Source organism: Dromaius novaehollandiae, chromosome 10 (genome assembly GCF_036370855.1).
Source record: "Dromaius novaehollandiae isolate bDroNov1 chromosome 10, bDroNov1.hap1, whole genome shotgun sequence".
Classification (NCBI taxonomy): domain Eukaryota; kingdom Metazoa; phylum Chordata; class Aves; order Casuariiformes; family Dromaiidae; genus Dromaius; species Dromaius novaehollandiae.
In genome coordinates, this window is record NC_088107.1 from 11,748,485 (window position 1) to 11,768,108 (window position 19,624).

The 19,624-nt window shown below is 43.8% G+C and overlaps 1 protein-coding gene across 1 annotated transcript; it reads left to right on the forward strand.

Annotated features, from left to right (window-relative positions):
• The first annotated feature begins 551 nt into the window (after positions 1-551).
• On the forward strand, positions 552-19,318 carry FSD2 (fibronectin type III and SPRY domain containing 2). Its single transcript, XM_026121243.2, has 12 exons — positions 552-1,289; positions 1,379-1,474; positions 2,491-2,724; positions 3,974-3,996; positions 4,991-5,112; positions 6,237-6,392; positions 7,595-7,729; positions 8,559-8,712; positions 10,000-10,133; positions 12,313-12,445; positions 16,065-16,241; positions 18,863-19,318. Exons 1-12 carry the CDS (start codon positions 552-554, stop codon positions 19,113-19,115), a joined length of 2,355 nt encoding a protein of 784 aa, XP_025977028.2. The 3' UTR covers positions 19,116-19,318.
• The last annotated feature ends 306 nt before the right edge of the window (positions 19,319-19,624 follow it).

Genomic DNA, 19,624 nt, shown 5'->3' on the forward strand with positions numbered 1-19,624 from the left:
GACAATTTGAAAAATCCAGAACAAAATTTTTCAGCACATTTGCCTGTGTATTATATGACATCAATAATCACAAGAGAGAGCATCTTACAGTATGCCTGACCAGCTGTTCAGAAACGGCACTTGACAGCAGCTGAAGGGTGAACGAATTTCAAACCAGGCCCTCTCCAATTCTAGGTTAAGCACTATATGCACTTGTAGCATAGGCCCAGGGTCGAGCTGAAGGCAGGACTACGTGACAATTTGTACATCAAAATATCAGAGCCATAGATTAGCTACTCAGAAAACAGGATACACAGGAAGAAACAGCTTTCTGCTATACTTTGCACAGCAGTGAGAAAAGCCAAGCATCCAATTAGAAAATGAAACTACCAGCTTTGGTGTTTGCCATGCCTACCTCCAGGTTCTGAGTAGTCCTCAGCCAAACCTATTCCATCTGTTTATTTTTAAGCAAGAAAACCCTCATGGCTGCTATCTAAGTATGTAGTTAAAGATCTTTCTTTTCTTTTATAGGATTGAGACACATCATCTCAAAAGCCTCACTGAGGATACCAATGTCATCCAGATCTGGCAATATACAAGAGTATGAAACTAGGGATCAGTTGCCTGATCGTTCAGCTTCCCCACCGGTCCCAGAATCTAGTGAGCTTGAGACTGAAGGCTTGGTATTTTATCACATGGATCTTTATGGATCAAAGGAGAGGTTTGATATCTTTCCTGAAGAGCCACGTGGTCAAGGAGACAGATCTCCGGAGGATATTAGAGAGGAATCTGCACTGAGTAGCAAAAAACTTCAGAGCACACAAGCAGCTGGATATGACTTGGGAAAGGAGGTTGAAGAGCTGGCCAAAATGTATGGACTTGATGAGGATAGAGAAAAAGAGCTTGAGCTCCTTGGAGGACATCTGGGGATGGTGGAGAGCAAACGGCCACCTGCTCACACATCAGGAGCACAAGGCTCTTTATATAATGCATCGAAAAGCAACTCCTCAGTGAAAGATCGAAGTCAAAGCACAAAGCAACAGGGATTTCATTATGAGGCTTCTCAAGATGAAGATCAGAACAAAGCAGGAGCAGACAATGAGGCTCAGAGCCACACTTGGTCCAGAGAGGGGCTTAGCAGCTATGGCGTCTCAGACGAGCAGAGCAGCCAGGCAGTCGCTGAGGAGGAGGAAGCAGCCGATGTTTTTTGCTCCACCTGCAAAATTCCAATCCGAGCTTTTGACAAACTCTTTGGGGAGCACAAGGATCACGAGGTGGCTCAGCTCCACAGCGCTGTAGAAAGCGAGAAGGTAAGCGCAATGCAAGTGTGGGCTTCTTTTGTTCTGTGTGCCCGTAGAACACCATTCAGACATATTGAGAATCATGCTGTGTTTGGTAGGAGGAGATTCATAAAAACATGTGCAAATTGGAAGAGCAGATTGCTCAGATGGAAAACTTTGCCAGTCACTTGGAAGAAATCTTCATCACTGTAGAGGTAAGGCATTTCTTCTTGGGCTAACTGTGTGGTGCTAAGTTTAGACCTGTTTTGAGAGAATCACAGTGTTCAGTTGTTAACAAGGTAATTACTATAATAAAGCCCAGATTTATCTTGGGGTTTTCTTAGGTTGGGGTACTCAGGAAAATTCATCCTAACGATTTTTTTTAAGTGGATTAGAAAAACCACATTAAACCTTTGCACAGACACTTGCATTCAGAAATAAAGTGATCCCCACTCAGGTAATCATATTTTAAATGGCTGAGGACCTGTGATCCAATTAATCCATCCGCCGTGCACCCTCTGTGTTCGTTTGGATTCGAAGCGCCAGGCGCAGCCCGGCCCTTGGACAGAGTGCGTTCAAGCTACACAGCGTTGAAAGGGTTGTGCTCCCACTTGGCTGATGTCAACGTGGCCCCAGGGGAAGGGGCCCAGCTGGCAGCAAGTCAAATTGAAGCAGTAACTCAAGGCACCTACTGTCTTTTCTCTGCTGCATGTGGCACAGAGGGACATCGGTGCCTGAGCAGGGGGCAGCTGCTGGCAATAAAGCCTTGCCTGCTCCTTAAGTCTTCCCTCCTAATGGTTTTTCCAACAGCGAGTGAGGATATAGGCATTTGCTGCTCAGCTCCCCTAGAGCGAATCCATGGATCCCACTGGGTTGCCATGGTTTCTGTAGTGGAAGAATGTGCTTGATTGTGGTGGAAATACTTGGGAGATTATGGCTAGAATGCATCCCTAGTTGTGCTCCCCGGGCTTAGGTTGGAGATGGTTGCCCTGCGTCATTGTTTTTATTATAATTTCTGATGCTCTTATTACGTCTGGAACCAAATCCAATACTCTGTCATGCCTCAGGGGGGTGGAGGATTTGAATAAACCCCTAAAAATGCAAATTAGTCAAATAACTGGCATTGCCTCCCTGACAAGGGGAATTTTAGGCAGGCCTTATTAAGATTTTTCTCTATCTGAGCTGTGGATCAGGCCTGACAGCAAGAAACAAAACCCCAAATGCCTTGCAGGAGAACTTTGGGAGGCAAGAGCAGATCTTTGAGGTGCATTACAACGATGCAGTGCAAGTGCTTGGCCAGAAATATGAAGAACAGGTGGAAGCACTGGGGGAAGAGAAGAGAAAGAAGCTGGAAGCTTTATATGGGCAGCTGGTCACTTGTGGGGAACATCTTGACACCTGCAAGGAGCTGACAGACACAACCCAGGAGCTATACCTGGAAAATGACAAAGCTGATTTTATAAAGGTAAAGAATTTAAACTGGCAGATGCTCTTTGCTGCTTGCTAGTAGTCCCCAGCTGGGAAGTTCCAGGTGCTTGCCATGGTGGCCCTGACTTGGTGGGCAACACAATGGAGCAGCAGCAGGAGGAGTTTTTCACTCGTATGCTCAATGATTTATGGGTCTCTTTGGGGTTCAGAGAGAAGATGTTTCTCTAAAGAGCTTACCTCAGGAAACTCTGGAAGCACTTAGCAGCGTTCATTGCCTCATGCAGGCTCAGCTCTCTTGCTCTATTCTGGGCTCACAGCAGGCAGACAGATGCAACTACTTTGGAAGATGTTTCTTTTTCTTGCTCATTTTGTTAGAAAGTTCAGCGAAACAGAAGGCTCCAAACTAAATACATTAAGAGCTCCTCCAAGTAATGGATGAATCACACTGCCAAAGAGATATCGACAAGTATTTTTTCTTTGGCAGGTAGAAAAATAATTGGAAAAAAATAACCAGAGTTTTCACAGCTAATGGGTGATCGTTCTCATCTGAGCTGTCCTGTGACTTGTGTGGGTGGAAGCACTTCTATAGCACAGCTAAAGTGGCTTTTGAACTGGACATTAAACAGCTCTCCTCTCTAACACCTCCAGTCTGCTGCAATGGATCAGCTTGCTGTTTCAGTCCAACCTGCTGAGCTCTTTTCATGAGCTGACTTTTTCCTTTCCTCTGCATCCCTGGGAATAACCTTATTTTCTCCTTAGCTCTTAAGCAATTTTACATCATCCCTAGGAACCATTGTTTCAATCTTTTCGGGGGCCTGAGGCTCCTCTGCCAGGATAGCACCAAGAATTGAATAGGTCTTGATCATAAGGAGCTCTCAGCCTGACTGCTTAGGTTTTTCTAGGAACTGCAACTCTGTCTTCAGAACAAATAGCCTCTACCTGCTCACCAAGTTATTTTCCCCAAAAGTTGTTGGTTTCTGTTTGTGAAGGGTCTGTTGGCAGTTTGCACACCCGAAGAAGGAAATAGTCTAGAGTCTAGACAGGTAGTCTCTGCCTGATATTGCATGTTACCTTACTGTCCACTCACCCAAGATCTGTCCGTTTGAATGGGCAGTTAGGCAGAGCTTTGTTCTTTGAGCTAGGTGAGATTCAATTAGCTAACTCTAAAGGCTACATTTGAGACAAGTTCATATAAGACAGGTCAACAGCATGATGTAGTCTGCCTCTGGACTAATGCAAGAAATGGATCCTTTCTATCTTTAACCCTCTCTCTCTGTCTTCTACAGGCAGCAGTAACCATGGTTGACAGGTAGTATCAGAGTCTGAGATTTTGTTTTGCACTTCTTCCTTGTTATCTGACACTATTACTGGAGACACTTGCATGTTCCAAATTTCATTCAGGCACACAAATGCTACTGATGCTACTAGAGCTATCGAAGTCTTCAGTATTTCTGGTTTAAACTGCAGCAGGATAAGTTGCTCTAAAAAGTTTAATGCTCAAAGCTAGGTCTGAGTCAATTTCAAAAAACCCAAAAGGAGAGTCAGAGCATGAACAAATCACTGTTTTCAGCTTAGTCATAGCGAACGAATTTCAGAGAAACAGGATTGCCAAAGATCTTAAAAGAAATACTCTGGATACAAATCTGCCTAAAACTGATCTCCCTAAATAGATTTATTAGTAACAAGCTTATTTATGCAATAATATAGAGGGGTAGAAAGTCAGGCTGTGGGTGCTCAAAACAGATAGTGAAAGATCTTGGAGCAATTGGAAGAAATCTTAAGGCACACTAAATCAATTGCAAAAAATATGCATCTTAATTCACTGTCATCCATTATGAAAACATGCAGAAGAGATACTCCTTTGTTTCAGATGTTACGACACCTAAAACCTCAAGGCCCTGAATGAGTAGTAGTGTCGTAAATTCTAAATAATGAGCTAACAGCTTGCTTCTCGCAGAGAGGTGCTAGGGGAAACCTCACTCTCCTGCTCAGTGGGAGCGCTGCGTGCGGCAGCCAGCCTGCTGCCTGAGTGGGACGCACAGCGCATGGTCTGCCGGTCCCATCGGGATCCAGCTCCGCTTGGGTTTGACAGTTTGGAGCGCTGAGCTGATGTATGGCCATGCATCTCCAAGCAAAGGGCATGGGGAGGCTGAGCTTTGTGCAACTATGGAAACATTGTTTTAAGGAGATGATTATTATTTTAGAGTTTGCTGTTCCTTGCATGTTCTTAGCATGGGTATCGCAGAAAGAGATCTCCAATGGTATGGTACTTTCAATTAGACATGTTTTTCTTACAATTATAGACTGGAAGAATTCTTAAAGAAAGAAGTGGATTTAGAGCTTTCAATGCTGCCAGACTTTGAAGAGAGAGTCATAGATTTCTCAGAAGTTGAACAACTAATGAACTCCATTAATACTATTCCAGGTACTCTTCCTATCTTATCATTATTTCAGACCTATTTACATTTAATTAAGGATGTATGTTAAACAGAAGTCCATTACTTCTTTTAAAGGTGAACTGCAAAGGCAGAATTAGCTTCTCCCTAATTTTTCTTCTAGATTTTTTTATTCTCCAATATATAGAGAGACACTGGAAGCTATTTTGGGCTTCTTTTTTTCATTTGTTTTCAGTATAAAATTACTGTAACTATCAAGTTTGGTCTTCTCTGCTTTTTCAGGATGATTTCTTAGAAGACTCACAAAGATTCACCCTTTCTGTTCAGAGGTCAGCCATGCTGAGTTGGTAATAACTTGTCTTACCTTATGGTTGCTTGAACAAAGAAGAGATTTCTTGAAGCAACCTGCCCTACTTCTCTCAATAACCATATTTCAGTGGCTTGATCCTCTGATATTTAGCATTTGACATTTTTCCTGTCATCCTTGGAAAATAGAGTAAAACTCCCCAAAATTTCTAAGGATTAAAAAAAAATTTAAAAAAAGAAACAGGAAGCACATTGAATCTTTTCTGGCACATCATAAAGAGTCAGCAAGGACAATATGAATTTTTGCTACACTTGCCTTGTGTTTTCTTAGAATAAAATAGCATTTGGCACTTGCTTGTTTGTGCTGCTGACCCAGTGTTGGACAGTTTTTCCTTCAGCTTTACCTCCAGAGGCTCCTCAGCCTGGTTGGCACTGTTGCAGTTCCTGGCAGATGCCGCTCCTGCAGGGCTGTGCTAGCTCACTGGGGAACAGCAGCTCTCAGACCCAGGGGAGGTCAAGCTTACAAAGAAGGCTTAGGCTGAGGTTTATGTATTTCGTTGCTTTGATTTTGATTTGAAGTGAGGCTAGCTCATACACCAGTGATCTGATTATCATGTGTGACTATTTACAGGATCAGCTCCGAACTTTTCTCCATGTGAGAGGAATATCAGACTCTACACAAAGCCCATCCTTTGTGTAAAGGGTTTTGTGGGAGGAGAGGTGTTTGCGTGTGAACAAAATATCTTGCCTCTATCAAGGAAACATGCCCCTCTGTCAGCAAATAAGAATAGGTCCTGTTCTTGGCTGTCCTTGCACGTTCACAAACTGACCTGTTTTCCCTCTGCAGCTCCTTGTGCCCCTGTGATCAATCCCCAAGCTGCCAATGCAGCGATTGGCACCTCTCTGAGAGTTTGCTGGGGCCTCTTCTCGGACGACACTGTCGAGTGCTACCAACTGTGCTATAAACCAGTGAGCAACGAGAGGTGTGGTGAGGAGCAAGCAGGTAAGGAGGCCTAAACACAAGAGGACAACTTGACCCCCCAGTGACTGGAACAGCTGGTTTCCAACCCTGTTTTCAACATTGGCTGTCACAATGGTCTTGGTAAACATAGTAGCTGGGGCGTGATACAGTCTGGCAGAAAAGGAACAAAGTTTTCCCACTTCCCCCAAATGTACATCAAAATTACCAAGTAAAAGACAAGTGAAATCCAACACTTCCAAGTGCTTCTAGCCTTTGCTGTGGCAACCAGTGCACCTTCTGTCCCTGCCACCAGAACTGTCACACCAGCTCCTGCTTCTGGCTTTATTACCCTTTCCCCTGCCAGGTCTGCTGCGGTGACCTGTCACAGTGGCAGAGGCAGGACTAGGGGAGCAGCTGGGAGAGCAGCGGTGGGAAGGGATCAGTGGATAGAGTCAGTTCTCAACAGCAGCTTTTGCTTTTCTGGGGCATGGGCACTGCGTTAGACACAGATGCGCTGCATCCACTGCAAAGCACAGTATTTTTAGAGGACAAATCAACATATTCTTGGCATGCCCACTTAAACCTCCACAGTCATTTTACAGTTTATCTCAATGCTAATAATAGGCTGTAACTCCCCATCACCCCCCCCCCCCAAAAAAAAAAAAAAAAAAAAAGAACCACAGAGCTATCTCAAAATGTCCCAGCCTGGTAATAAAACTGCATTTGCTATTTATACTGTTGCAAACTCTTTTGTTGAAAGCACACAGTCACTTTTCCAGCATAAGTGGAAGCCTGTAGGGTACCAAATGACCTGTTCAGAAAGAAAAGCAGAACCTGTCCAAACTATAAAACAAAGAATGAGAAATGAGCAATGAAATTGCTTTGACTACTGTCCCACTGCTAGGATGAGCTACCGGGCAGCATCCCCAGAGTAGGAACATGCAAGGTCTGTTCAGAAAAAACTCAGTGACAGGTGGGTGACATTCCTTCCTTTTTTTTTTTTTTTTTTTTTTTTTTTTTTTTGAGTGATGTTGCTCCTACAGAAGCTGATGCCTTCTTTGATTCATGCCTCCTTAGAGGAAGGCATGGTGAAGCAGCCTGACAGCTAACCAAAGGGCAGGGATGACAAGGAGATCTCTTGAGCTCAGCACACAAAACAATGAGCCTCAATTCCATTATCTGAGGAGGCTTTGGGTGGGTAACTGTATAAATACACTGTAAATGCTTTGTTGTTTTCATTTCAGAGCATATGCTAAAAGTCAAAGAAACATACTGCACCATTACTAATCTGTTGCCGAATACACAATATGAATTTTGGGTCAGTGCTTTAAATGCCTCTGGCATCAGTCCACCAAGCGAAAGAGCAGTTTATGTAACAGGTAAACATATTTTGTTAATACAAGTATATGACCTTCATAGTAAAATTCACTACAGTCTCTGGATTTTATGCCAGTACTTTCTGGGTGCTTTTTCTCTTTCTGCTGACTGCAGGGGAGTTTTTTATTATCCCTGTTTTAGAGTTGAGAAAACAGAAGTACACAGACAAAATAACTTGTTTAAGGACAAGCATATAGGAGAGCTGGGAGCAGGGCTCACGTCTCCCAGGTCCCGATGCCAGTCTGTGTTGCTCTCCCTTTATTGTCCTGTAGGCATTTTGTGGGTTCACCTACTATGCTGCCCTTTGTACCTGCAGTTCAGTCAAGCACATTTTGATTAGTGGGGCTTGACTTAGGGAATTATTCCTGATAGCTGAACTGCCACAAGATTAAACACAGACCCTGGTTCTCTTTTGTAAAATCCTGACATCAAATTGAGCAAGTCAGAGCGAGCCCTTCAAGTACTCATTTCGGAGATCTTTGACATCTTAGAGCAGTGAAGGGATGCACCTCACAGTGGCATAGATAAAACCAATGACAGAAAGAAAAGGGTTTTGGGACCTGTCTTTATCTATGTTCTTTCTCTGACTAGTTATCCTGGGAGCTTAATAGTCCAAATGAAGTCTTTGAATTTCTTTTTTTTTGTATCTGAATTATTATTTGAACTATTATCAGCTGGCTTGCTGTTTATTGTCCACTGGGGAAAGCAGATTTCTTTAACTGTATAGTATTAAACAAACAACTTTGTTCTGTTTTTTTCAATCTTCAGAGCATGTTTGTTGCAAACATTGTCAAGCAACTACTTAAAATTGCTCCTTTGCCTATTTTTTAGCTCCTTCACCACCTACCATTAAGACTAAAAAGATCCGAAGCTGTGAAAACGCAGCACTCGTGTGTTGGGAATCTAGAGACATTAACCCTGTTGATTCCTACACAGTCGAATTGTCCAAGCTGGCAGATGAAGAAAATGGGGATATTATCACTGAGTGAGTCACTATCCCATCGAGTCCCTGATTTGTAGAGATGAAACCATTTCATGTCATGTGGCACCAACCAGCACTAAGAAAGGATCCATGATTCTTTGGTCAAAAACCCAAGACAACGTATTCAGAAAAGTACAAGTCTAAGGATGTGCAGAACAATCCCCGGGGAACTGGAGGACCATATTGGGTGTCTGAAAAAATGAATTGTGTAACAAGAAGTATTTTAGTAGCCTGTGATGTGATTTGCCTGGGTGAGGAAGTAGAAATTCTCAGCTGTCATTAGAATCCACCCTTGACATTAACAGCATCAGGATCAGGCATATGTGTATTTGAGCTTTTGACGCCTAAAAAATGTGTTGGGCTAAAGTCAGGCCAAAACTACTTGGCTGTGGAGGTCCCAGAGTGGTGCTTTAAGCAGGAAGCAGCTAAATTTAGTACTGCATTTCAGTGTCCCAAGGTATGATGAAAGAATATGCTTGTGAATATGCTCTTCCTTTTTTCAGTATGACTTAACCCAGCCAAAATGAAGTATGTGAAATCTAATTACAGAAGTCTAGTTGTATTACAGTGACATTCACATAACCTCTTCCTCCCTGAATAGCCAGCTGGATTTGTGAGTTCATCCATTAGATTTTGAGGAGGCAGGAAGTTTAAATCCAGTTTAAAATCATTTAATGCAATTGTAAGTGATGATTGTGCAAATATTTCATAACAAATTATTTAAAAGAATTAGATCTCTGTGTTTGAAGGCTATCTGTGAAGAGCCTGTGATTTTTTTTTCCACTTCCACTCTTTGCTAAAAATGGTTTGAGGACATTTTTCTGTATTTTACAGCTGCAGAAATATCTTTCTATATGAAGTTTGAAATCTAAACATTCAAGCTGTGTTGCCTGCTGTGAGTGGTCAGATGAGATAATAGCATTTTTCCACTGTACTCTGGTGCAACTCCTATTAGAAATTTGAGGCGACCACTTAGAGGAAGGCAAATGTTTTACATTTATAGGAATTCACCTTTATGAACATTTCTGTTACAGAAATTTAGTTGTATAAATGCTAATGGAAAATGAATATACAGGGCACCAGGAAAAAGGCAGAAGTAAATGTAAAAAAAAAAGAAATGTCACAGACTGTCTTCCATCCCTGCTTTTGGCAACTGAAAATGGTACAGTGTTGTTGAAGGGTTAAATAGAAGCTGATTGTATGATTTCTTCTTTGTTGTTCAGAAAAATAATCTGAAAGGCTTACCTTTATTCTCTACCCTATAATTTTCCATGTATTTATTTTCTGCAGATCTATTATTGGGATTCCTAACTGTGAAGCTCTAATTCACCTCCAGCCAACACAACGCTATCGCATCTCTGTTAGAGCTCTAAACCTGGGCGGTTCCAGTGAAAGAAGTGAACCTGTACTGATACACACCACAGGTACTGTGCAGCTCTGATCAACTGCCTAATGTAGCATCTATTATCTCAACAGAAAGATGCCTGTTGATTTCAATGGTCTTTGGATTAGGTCCTAATCTCTTGTAGATAATTACACACTTGCTAACCTTTTAGAAATGAAAAAAACTTTTTGTAACAATAAGGGTATTGCTTTAGCTCTGTAATTCAAAATTATTTCTGTTGAGTTCATTTGATACTTGAAAGTTACTCATTTCTAAACAATGCCAAAAGACTAGATAACCCAGTGCCCCCAGCCATTGCCAGCTAACCAAATATTGACACACCAGTGAAGAAAGTTGAAGTGTGGTTTTACTTAACTCCAGAGATTACCTTGTAATGATGCTGCTACTGGAAAGCACGGCTGAGCCAGTCAGCTGGCACTTCACAGAGTCATATGGATGTGCAAAACCTTCCTTTGCACATATTAAAATATCTCCAGCTTGGCTGGGGAAAGCGCTGCAGTCTGGTTTCCTCAGTCTGTGGTAGCTAAGGAAAAAGGCAGTTCTGCTTTGAGCTGGAAGTTTTGCGGTTAGTAGCTGACATAGTTAGTGTCACAACAGGCAAGAGTTAACGTTCTCCCCAAAAGCGAAGTTGAAAACCCTTTCCCCACCCAGACATCTAACCAGAGCTCATTTTAATGGCTCATAGGTCAACACCTGTTTTCATTTGCACCATTGCTAGAATGATCGTGCAGCTTCACTGGGGTGTTTTGGACCTCCCACATTCCTCACATGCACTCTGCACCATACTTTGCTTCTTCTGCACTGACTTTCTGTGAGTTATTCATCAAGCTGATCACATATCCATGTAAGACATTAATCTAGGAAAGGGCTTTAACACAGCATTGGCTATATTTCAGTATAGACACCTGTAACATCTGAGAAAAGAAATGATCATTCTTAAATCCCTGGAGGGGAAGGCTGTCACTGTGTTACCATCCTTGTGTGTATTTCACCTACTTCAGTCAAACTCAGTATTTGAAATTACCATTTCTGCTTGCACAGCATGTATTTGTTTTCAGCAGCACATGCCTATAATTGCCCTGTCATTGTTTGTATTGTATTTCCATTGAAGTAACTTGCATTTTGATTATAATGATTTCTTTGGGGATTAGCATGGAGAGATTTATCTTCCCAGAGTCTACATTATGCAAACAGCTGATGCAAATTGTTCTGTCAACTGCAAGTGCTCACCTCCAACACTGGGAATGACCTTTGGTTCTTAGTGGAGCTGACACACAAACATGGACTACAAATAGCAGCTGTGACGTGCACTGCCGCTCATCCAAGCACAGTGCGTCAGACCTGCTTTGTGACGCCTCCAAAGGGAGAGAAGCAGGAGTACTTTCAGCTTGGGCTGGCCTCACTGGCTTAGCTCCCCGAGGGCTGCTCTGACCAGAAGCTGCTCCAGCACGGGGGTGCTCGCTGTGGTGGACCAGCAGGCATCCCGTTCCAGCCTCGCGCCCCGGGATAGGCAGGCACACATGCTGCCTGGGACGTCATGGCAGCCCTCACAGCAGCTGCTAGAGTCACCCTCAGGACGAGGCTCTTCCCAGAGGGTCACCCGCACTGCTCTTGGTGAAGCCCAGTCAGGAACGGGCTAGGCCAACTGGAGATGAACAGGTAGAGGAGACCAAACTGAATGACCTCCTACACTGGGGTGCTCAGTGCGGCACCTTTGCAGTGATCCTGTCTCTTCAAACTGTACCCAGCATTTGTAGGGAAGAGTGGGGCAATGGAGGGACCTTTAAACCCTGTTTCTCCTTTCAGTACTTACAAATATATTACTTCACCTCTGAGAGAGATGACCTGGAACTGGACACTACATTGCAGGGAAGACCCATCACCTTTGAACAGCTGCTTCCTGGGCAACGTCTGCAGCTCTAAGCCTTGGTTGGGTTCAAAACCAGACTAAGGCCTCTTTTCTGCTTTTCACAAGGCTGTATCTAAACAGTATTAAGCTGTAAGTTATCTCTATAACACCTGTTTATTTATAAGCCCCAAAGTGGACAGACTTGGCCTTTCAGTCACCAAGATTCCTTCCAGAATGCTGGTTAAACTTCTTGTGGATCCAAAGAGCATTTCCCACACCCATGCTGCAAACCCTAATGCCATATGGAGCTGCTGGAGCTGCTATCCTCTGGCATTCTCCTCTCTTGCAGGTACCTACTTCTGTCTTAATGAGGACACAGCCCATCCATTACTGGCGATTCTAGATGATGGATTTACAATTGCATGTGATGAATTGGAAAACCCAGAGTGTGATTTGCCTGTCTACGATAACAGCTTTACAAGGTATACCTAAGAATTTCAGTTCCAATTAATGCATGTGGTTCATGGCTGCTTCTCCCACCACACACCCCTACCTTGAATTTAAATCCCACTAAAAAGACTTACTGGTATGGCAGCTCTTCTCGTGTTCAGTCCAGGCATCAACCAATTAAAACTTTCAGATGGCATGTGTGTGTATAATGTATAGTGTTTGTTTTAGTGTCTTGGTTTTTGCACAGGTCAGCTATGGTTGGTTTTTAGGCAACTGTAAACACCTTTGTGGGTACTTTCAAAGGACTAGAAAAATATTCATTACTCACCTTTTAGAAAATCAAATTTCTTCAAAGATATTTCCAGTTAGACTCCCAAACTGACAATTCAGTTTGAAGTGGTAGGCCATTAATCCTCTGCTCTTCTCTGTAACCTTTTAGTTTAGAGGTAGAAAAGGACCTGTATTTTGCTCCTTGGTTTTCACAGGTGTTGACATTTGGGGTAGGGAGAAAGGGAAATCTCTTGAAACTGAAATTGTCCTCACTTGGTATCAGCACAGAGGATCTTAAAGCTGACTGTTACATCTGTGCTTTGTGGTTGGTTTTTTTTTTTTTTATATTCTTTTTTTGGCATGGAATAGGCAAAGCAAAAGACTTTGCTTCAAACCATTCTTTGCTTCATTTCTCATCTGTCTGTGCTGGGCATACCTTAGTCACAGACAAAATGACCTACAGATATTAGTGGAAGGCTTTCTGCATAGCCCCTTGGAGAGCAGAACCCCATGGTTTCCCTGGGGTTATCGATTCCTGATGCTGTTACTGAATTCCCTGTGGCTTGCTGCTCCTTTCTGAGAATTTCTAAGGTGGCGGATTCCTATAACCGACACCACCTCTCTTTACGTGAGATGTGCACCAACTTTAGCCATTTCTGAAACTGTCTTCCCATTTAATTTAGTTCTTTACAGCGCCCAAAGAACTCCGGCAAATGTTGAAGGAAAAAAAGATCAAAACCCATAAGCTCTTAATACAGCAGTAATGGGATTAAAAAAAAAAAAAAAAAAAAAAAAAGCATAGCTATTAGGTTCTCTTTTAATTACAGTGATCCAGCACTTGCACACTTCTGAGACTTGAGAAGCTGTTTCTCCCTGCTGGCTGCTGCTCCCTCTCCCCTGCCCCATCCTCTACAAGCTGCCACATTGCCAAGGTGATGCAGCCTCATGTGTAATGTGCACAAGGCTCTGCCTGTCCTTCCAAGGTCTCACTATCACGCATGGTGATTTGAGGGTTGTTTTTAGATAACTCTGTTCAGTAGGAACCACCCACCACTCATCTTATGTAAAATCTTGTTCACTACAGCTAAAACTACAGGGGGAAGAGGCAGGAAAAAAAAATCTTTGGTGCTTTGGGCACCTAAGCCTCATCTTTGAAAGGGGCTTCTGTAGTAAGCGACAGACTTTTTTAAAATAGATACCCAGAAGTGCCCAGTGGGGCTTTTAGCAGCTTTCATTGATTTTGTGAGCTGAATTCTCTCTCTAGCTGCTACTTTGGAATTTAAGCATGACTTAGAAGTTAATGCAAGTTAGCAAAAGGGATTACAGATGCAGCAAGCCAGCCAGCCACAATTACGTACAAACCTACTCACACACATTAGACACCTTGGGCTAAATTTGAACAGGTATTTAAGTGCTAAAGCAAATGCTAAGGAAGGGAGAGTGGCATGAACACTTACCTCTCGTTGAAAAATCTAGTATGAGTCAGCTCATACCATTTGGACCTATGGATTTTGCTTTCAAAACAAAATTAGGCCCTTTGCCACTGAAGTGACAGTCTCAGCTTGCTGCAATACATCAGCTTCTAGTCAGCACCAGGGAAACAGCATATAAGAAGGACAGGCATCTGCAGACACAGATTAACACAAACCCACAATTTAGCCCCTCCATGGAAATGCAAGGCTGGTTCTGCCCTGTGATGTTAGTAGGTGGGTTGGTGGAAAAGAGCCAGGACAGAGAAGATTCTCTTCATTAAAGTCATCAAGATTGAGCCTAAATGGGATTTCATCCACCTTCCACAGGGTGCTTTTATGTTTCACAGAAACAGCCAGAGCTGGCACTCATCTTTTTCTGAGCTCTGAGGCTGAGTTTTTGATGCCACTGTGAACTCTCAGAGGCTTCTTTCATGCCAGGATATTGCGAAAAAAGTAAGTTCCCAAGCCAAAATGACTAATACAGACATGATGAGGAAATTACATAGTAAACTCTTCTTTCTGATCTTATGTGATCTCCAAAAGGCTAATGTGTTTCCTAACCACAGCAGCCCTTACAGTCTGACTCAGGTTTGCCTTGGTGGCTTTGCAACTCCATCACTACAGCAATACTTTGTTCACAGAAGTTTGCCCATCCATTTTGCATTGCTCCTTCTCCTTTTCAAACTTTATCAGCACAGCTTCTGAGTCCCAATTTGAGCAGCCTTTATCCTGTTCCCAAGACATCTACATGCACTTCTAATGAACTCTATACTTGCTTTAAATGACTGCTGCTGACATGGCACAACGAACAGCCCTTCCCTGCTGTGCATGCCCGTCCTTACATACCATGCTCTCAGCATGCTGGGAGTGCAGTTTTTTCTCAGCATCACCTGCAGGTAGAGTTGCTCAGTATCGGCCAGCAATGTTTTTTGCCTTTGTAATTTACATCCTTAGATGACCTACCACAGAAACACACAAGCTGTGACTCCGCATTTAAAAATTAGCTGTGTTTTGAAACCTGCCCTGTGATGCAGCAATGACTGTTGATACACTGTGTACTTTTCCTGATGCAAAGCCTGGGCGTAAGCTTTCAGGACTCATGCTGCCTTCTTAAATTGAGTTAAGGTGTTTCAAAAGCATTTGGCATAGATTATTTTGCCCAACTTTCAAACTTGCATCTTCAAAGTCCCCAACTCCTTTGAGACAGTGCCTGTGAGTCAAGCTGAAGGTCTCCCTTTGGGGTGTTGTCTTTGCCTGTCTCTCCTACACACCTTTTTAAGAATCATCTTTTACATGGCTCCTTTGATCTTCATTCAGAAAGGCTCACTGTTAAACCTTTCATAGCCTGGATACCTAAGCGTATTCCAGGCTCTGCTACCGTGTTCAATTCTTGCTAGTCCATCTAAATATTGCATGGGCAGGTCTTCCCCTCCCAACTGCCCCAGGAGTTTCATGTTGTCACAGTGCTCCATTCCTGCTGGTGGGTGACATGCAAAGCCCTGGGCTGTTTGGGAGGAAAATACAAAACCTGTAGCTCTTTTCCCACATGATACTGGGGTTTGCTAGAGCACTCTATTTTCTAGCAAGTAATAACTTACCCAGAAAACCCAGAGAGCACAGGCTGCTGTTCTCCCTATTCCTGAAAGAGCTCAGGGAACTCTTTCATTCAAAATCTACACAAAGATAAAAACAGGATAGGTGTCACAAAGAAACCTGCAGGTTCTGTGTCAGGTCCTCAGCACACGGACTTCACTGTACTCAAAAATCCACCCACCCGTGCTGCTAGGGAGATAACAAAAGTGACTTAATTATTGATATGTAATGCCCAGGTACATTATATACCTAAGGATCTTAAATAGCAATGCCAAAGATCCTTGCCAAAGCACATAGTCCTGTCTGTCTCCCACAGATGTATTGGAATCCTGGGCAGTCTGATCCCATTTCCAGGAAGGCATTACTGGGAGGTGGAAGTTGAGGAAGATACAGAATACAGAATTGGTGTGGCTTTTGAAAACACTCCGAGACATGGTTATCTGGGGGCAAACAACTCATCCTGGTGCATAAGACATATCATCACACCATCAAGGTAAGAGCCATGGAAGCTACAGGTCCCCCACAGAACGCTTCCTACAGGCACCCCCACAGGCAGAGCAGCAGAGAGCTCCTATTTGTACAGGGCAGCCACAGATTTTTATATCAAACTCAAACCAAGTGCTTAACCAGAGGCCTCTGACATTCAATCTTTGGCACTTTGAACTGTTTTTGGAAGGATACTGGAATCTTTAAGCCAATCTTACTGTTAAATGACATTCTCACATTGAAACAGGCAATCTCAAGAGCAAATCTGAACAAAATCTGCATTACAAAAGTTAGCTGTAAAGGCCTTGTTCTAGGTCACTGAAACACCAGTGGGAAGCCAGCCAGTTATAGATCCACACAGCCTAGAAACCATACATGGTATCTGGCTAAACTCAGTTATATCCAACTGCCTTTGATCTCTCTCCTCCCTAAGGAGGTACCTAACGGCCATACCTGCGTGAAGAAATATCAGCTCCCCCTTATGCCTCGGCTGAATCTGCCGGTTCTCCCCAGGACACCAAAAGCTGTGCTAGTATCATCTCCTTTGATACCTTGTGAAGCATCCAAGGAAAGAAAGCAGGGTGGGATACCCAGGATGGGATTTGTGTGTCCTTTCTTTAGCCACCTCTACCTTAGGGTGAGGTGAATCAAGCTCTACCAAAGGCTAGAAATGCTGTCTCAATGGCCAACTTAAACATAAGGTAAGAGTCCAATTCCACCCAAACACGTATTTGGAATGGGAGCGTCCTAACTATCAGGCTAGATTCTGACTCCCTCGTTTATTAGATAGACCTCCGTTCCCACTGGCTGAGAAGTGCTCCGATCACTAGTTCTGCTGCTGTAGGATGGTGGCTCCACTCAGAATTGAGCCCAATACTCTGGATCCCACAAGGAGCTTAGTCAAAGGGCCATTTGATGGCATCCCCAACTACTTCCTACTGCTTTTCTGAATGGCTCCCCACTCAGCCTGCAAGGGCTGCATGTGTGCCTTTGGGTTCCCTTGAACAGGGAGCCTGAATAGCACCCAAGTGTCCCGAGCACACACGCTATCAGCAAATGATAACGACAGCATAGCATGGTCCCAGAGATGCCTGTCCTCTGCCTGTTGGTACTTAGGGAGAGGTTTTAACTGCAGCAGTTGGCCTGCTGCATAGCCAGAATCCTTAGGAGTACTGCCGTTCACCTCCCACACAGCAAGAAATGCTGCTTAATGAGGGAGACTAAACCCACTAAAGTTAATGACTCCGTTACACTGCAGGAAGGCTAATTTGATTTCCTTGCTACACTGAGCTAAGGGGTACATTGAGGTTTGTTCTCATTCTTCTGCAGCAATAAGCATGGACATCAGAGGAGAGAAAACAGAGCGGGGCCATTGCTTGGTTTGAGTCACTGCCGTACCCATTTCTACAGGGAAATTTTTTCAGATTTGAATGGTGTGGGTGGAGGAGGTGGTTAGGGAAGAAGCTGGCCCTCGTGAAATGCCAGATAACTCACTGCAGCTAAGTAAAATTTCTGATTTCTGCTCAGAAAGGCATGCTCCTATAAAAGTCTCATATTTTTGGTTGTGGTGCGTCACACTAGGGAGAGCTGTTTAAGTAACTGTTAAAGGATCTCAGCATTACTCAAACAGTGACTACCTGGGGGAGAAGAGGGCTATCCTCATGAGGAAGCTGTTGTTTCACCAGTGCTACGTACAGAGCACCTTCCTGGCCACCACTAATCTACAGCCCAAGAGCCACAATTAAAAGAGGCCACCCTCTAGTAAATGAATATGCACAGCTGGAGCAGACTGGACTCTCCCTACCAGCACTACCCTGGCTGAATGGGGAGGTTTTGTAGGAAAAGTAGCCAGAAACGCCATTTAGAGAATGGAGTCTGAAAAATGAAGCCAAATAGTCTAGCTGATGCCTAGCCACTCTGAGTCAGGCAGCCTCTGCCCAAGGGATTATGCTCCCTCATTGCTGCTCTGAACGTGGGTGGGAGCAGTTCCCATGCCTTTGGCAGGGAAGAGGGCTCAGTACCACTGGCCCCTGGGGAATAAGTGGGCAGCATTGCAGGGCCTGGAAAGACAGGACTGAGTCACCTCTCCACCACTCTCCTTGGCACTGCCTACAGCTACCTAGCTGCAAAGCTGAGGAGATGATCTTGTTGCTCTCAAGCAAGTTTAACAGGCCTAACACAGACCACATCTCTCCCATGGAAGGGACAACTTCAGACCAAACCCAGCAGCACAGGTGCACCCTCTGATTTACAAGACACCTGCACTGCCTGTTTCATCGAGAGGGAAAAACTGGAGAGTCCCATGTCTTGCTCTAATCTTGTCCTGGCCTAAGGGTTACCACCAGTCTGGGATATGAAATAAAATGCCTATTACATGGGTTAGGCAGGCAAGTCTGTGCATCGCAGGATATGGCTGTGTGTAATAGGAGAGCACACCACTGCTGGGCAAACACAGAGCAGTGGGACTGAGGCTGTACACACAGGGCATACAGGAGAGGTGGGACTGTATCTACCCTGCAGGTATGAAGCAGGAAAGGTACCCTAGAACACAGCTGTGTGCATAAAATGCTTCCTTCAAGAGCAGCCAGTATGCCCTCAGTTAAATGTGTCTGTGTTTCTTGCCTACAGGCACAAGTATGAATTCCTGCACAGTGGGATGACACCAGACATCAGAATTACTATCCCTCCCAGACGGATTGGCATCCTGCTAGACTATGAGAACTGCAAACTGTCCTTTTTCAATGCAGATATTGCCCAGCACCTTTACACGTTCAAATCGCACTTCCAGCATTTTGTCCACCCCTGCTTTGCTTTGGAAACACCTGGTATCCTGCGGATTCATAATGGCATTGCTGTGCCTCTGGGCACCGCTTTCCCATAACCTTGTGTTCTGCAACTGCCACATCTCCATATAATGTACTTTGAGAAAAGCTGTCTTTCATCATTAACTGTTCCATCATGCTCTTTACCTATCAGCTTTCTCCCATGAAAGACAGTAAAACTTCCCTGATACAAAGAAGCTGCCAAGCCTGAGCCCTTAGACCCTTACAGTTTCTTTCCTCTGAAGCAGGAAAGTATTACAGTCACAAGACCCATCAGCATCCTCAGCTTGTTCTCAGAATTCTCCAGTTAGAAATGAATACCATCCCTCTCAGAGGTGACACTACCACCAAGCAACAGCGGCAGCTGGATTACTGCTTCCCCCAGTACCCATTTTATGCCTAGGGAACTCCCCCTGCTCCTAAGAAAGCATTAATTCCACTCTTGTGTCTGCTGAAAAGCTAAAAAGTTGAAGAAAAACAAAAATAGCAAGAGGCATAATCATTGTACAGCTGCTAGACAGAGCTGAAAATACTCCAACCATGAAGCTGAACTCACAATCAAGTATTC

Bases quoted from the DNA above. Each gene is read 5' to 3' on its own strand.
- FSD2 (XM_026121243.2), top strand. From the start codon at position 552: ATGTCATCCAGATCTGGCAATATACAAGAGTATGAAACTAGGGATCAG. The intron at 5,113-6,236 runs GTACTCTTCCTA...TTCCCTCTGCAG, and splicing joins CTCCATTAATACTATTCCAG to CTCCTTGTGCCCCTGTGATC. The intron at 6,393-7,594 runs GTAAGGAGGCCT...TTTTCATTTCAG, and splicing joins GTGTGGTGAGGAGCAAGCAG to AGCATATGCTAAAAGTCAAA.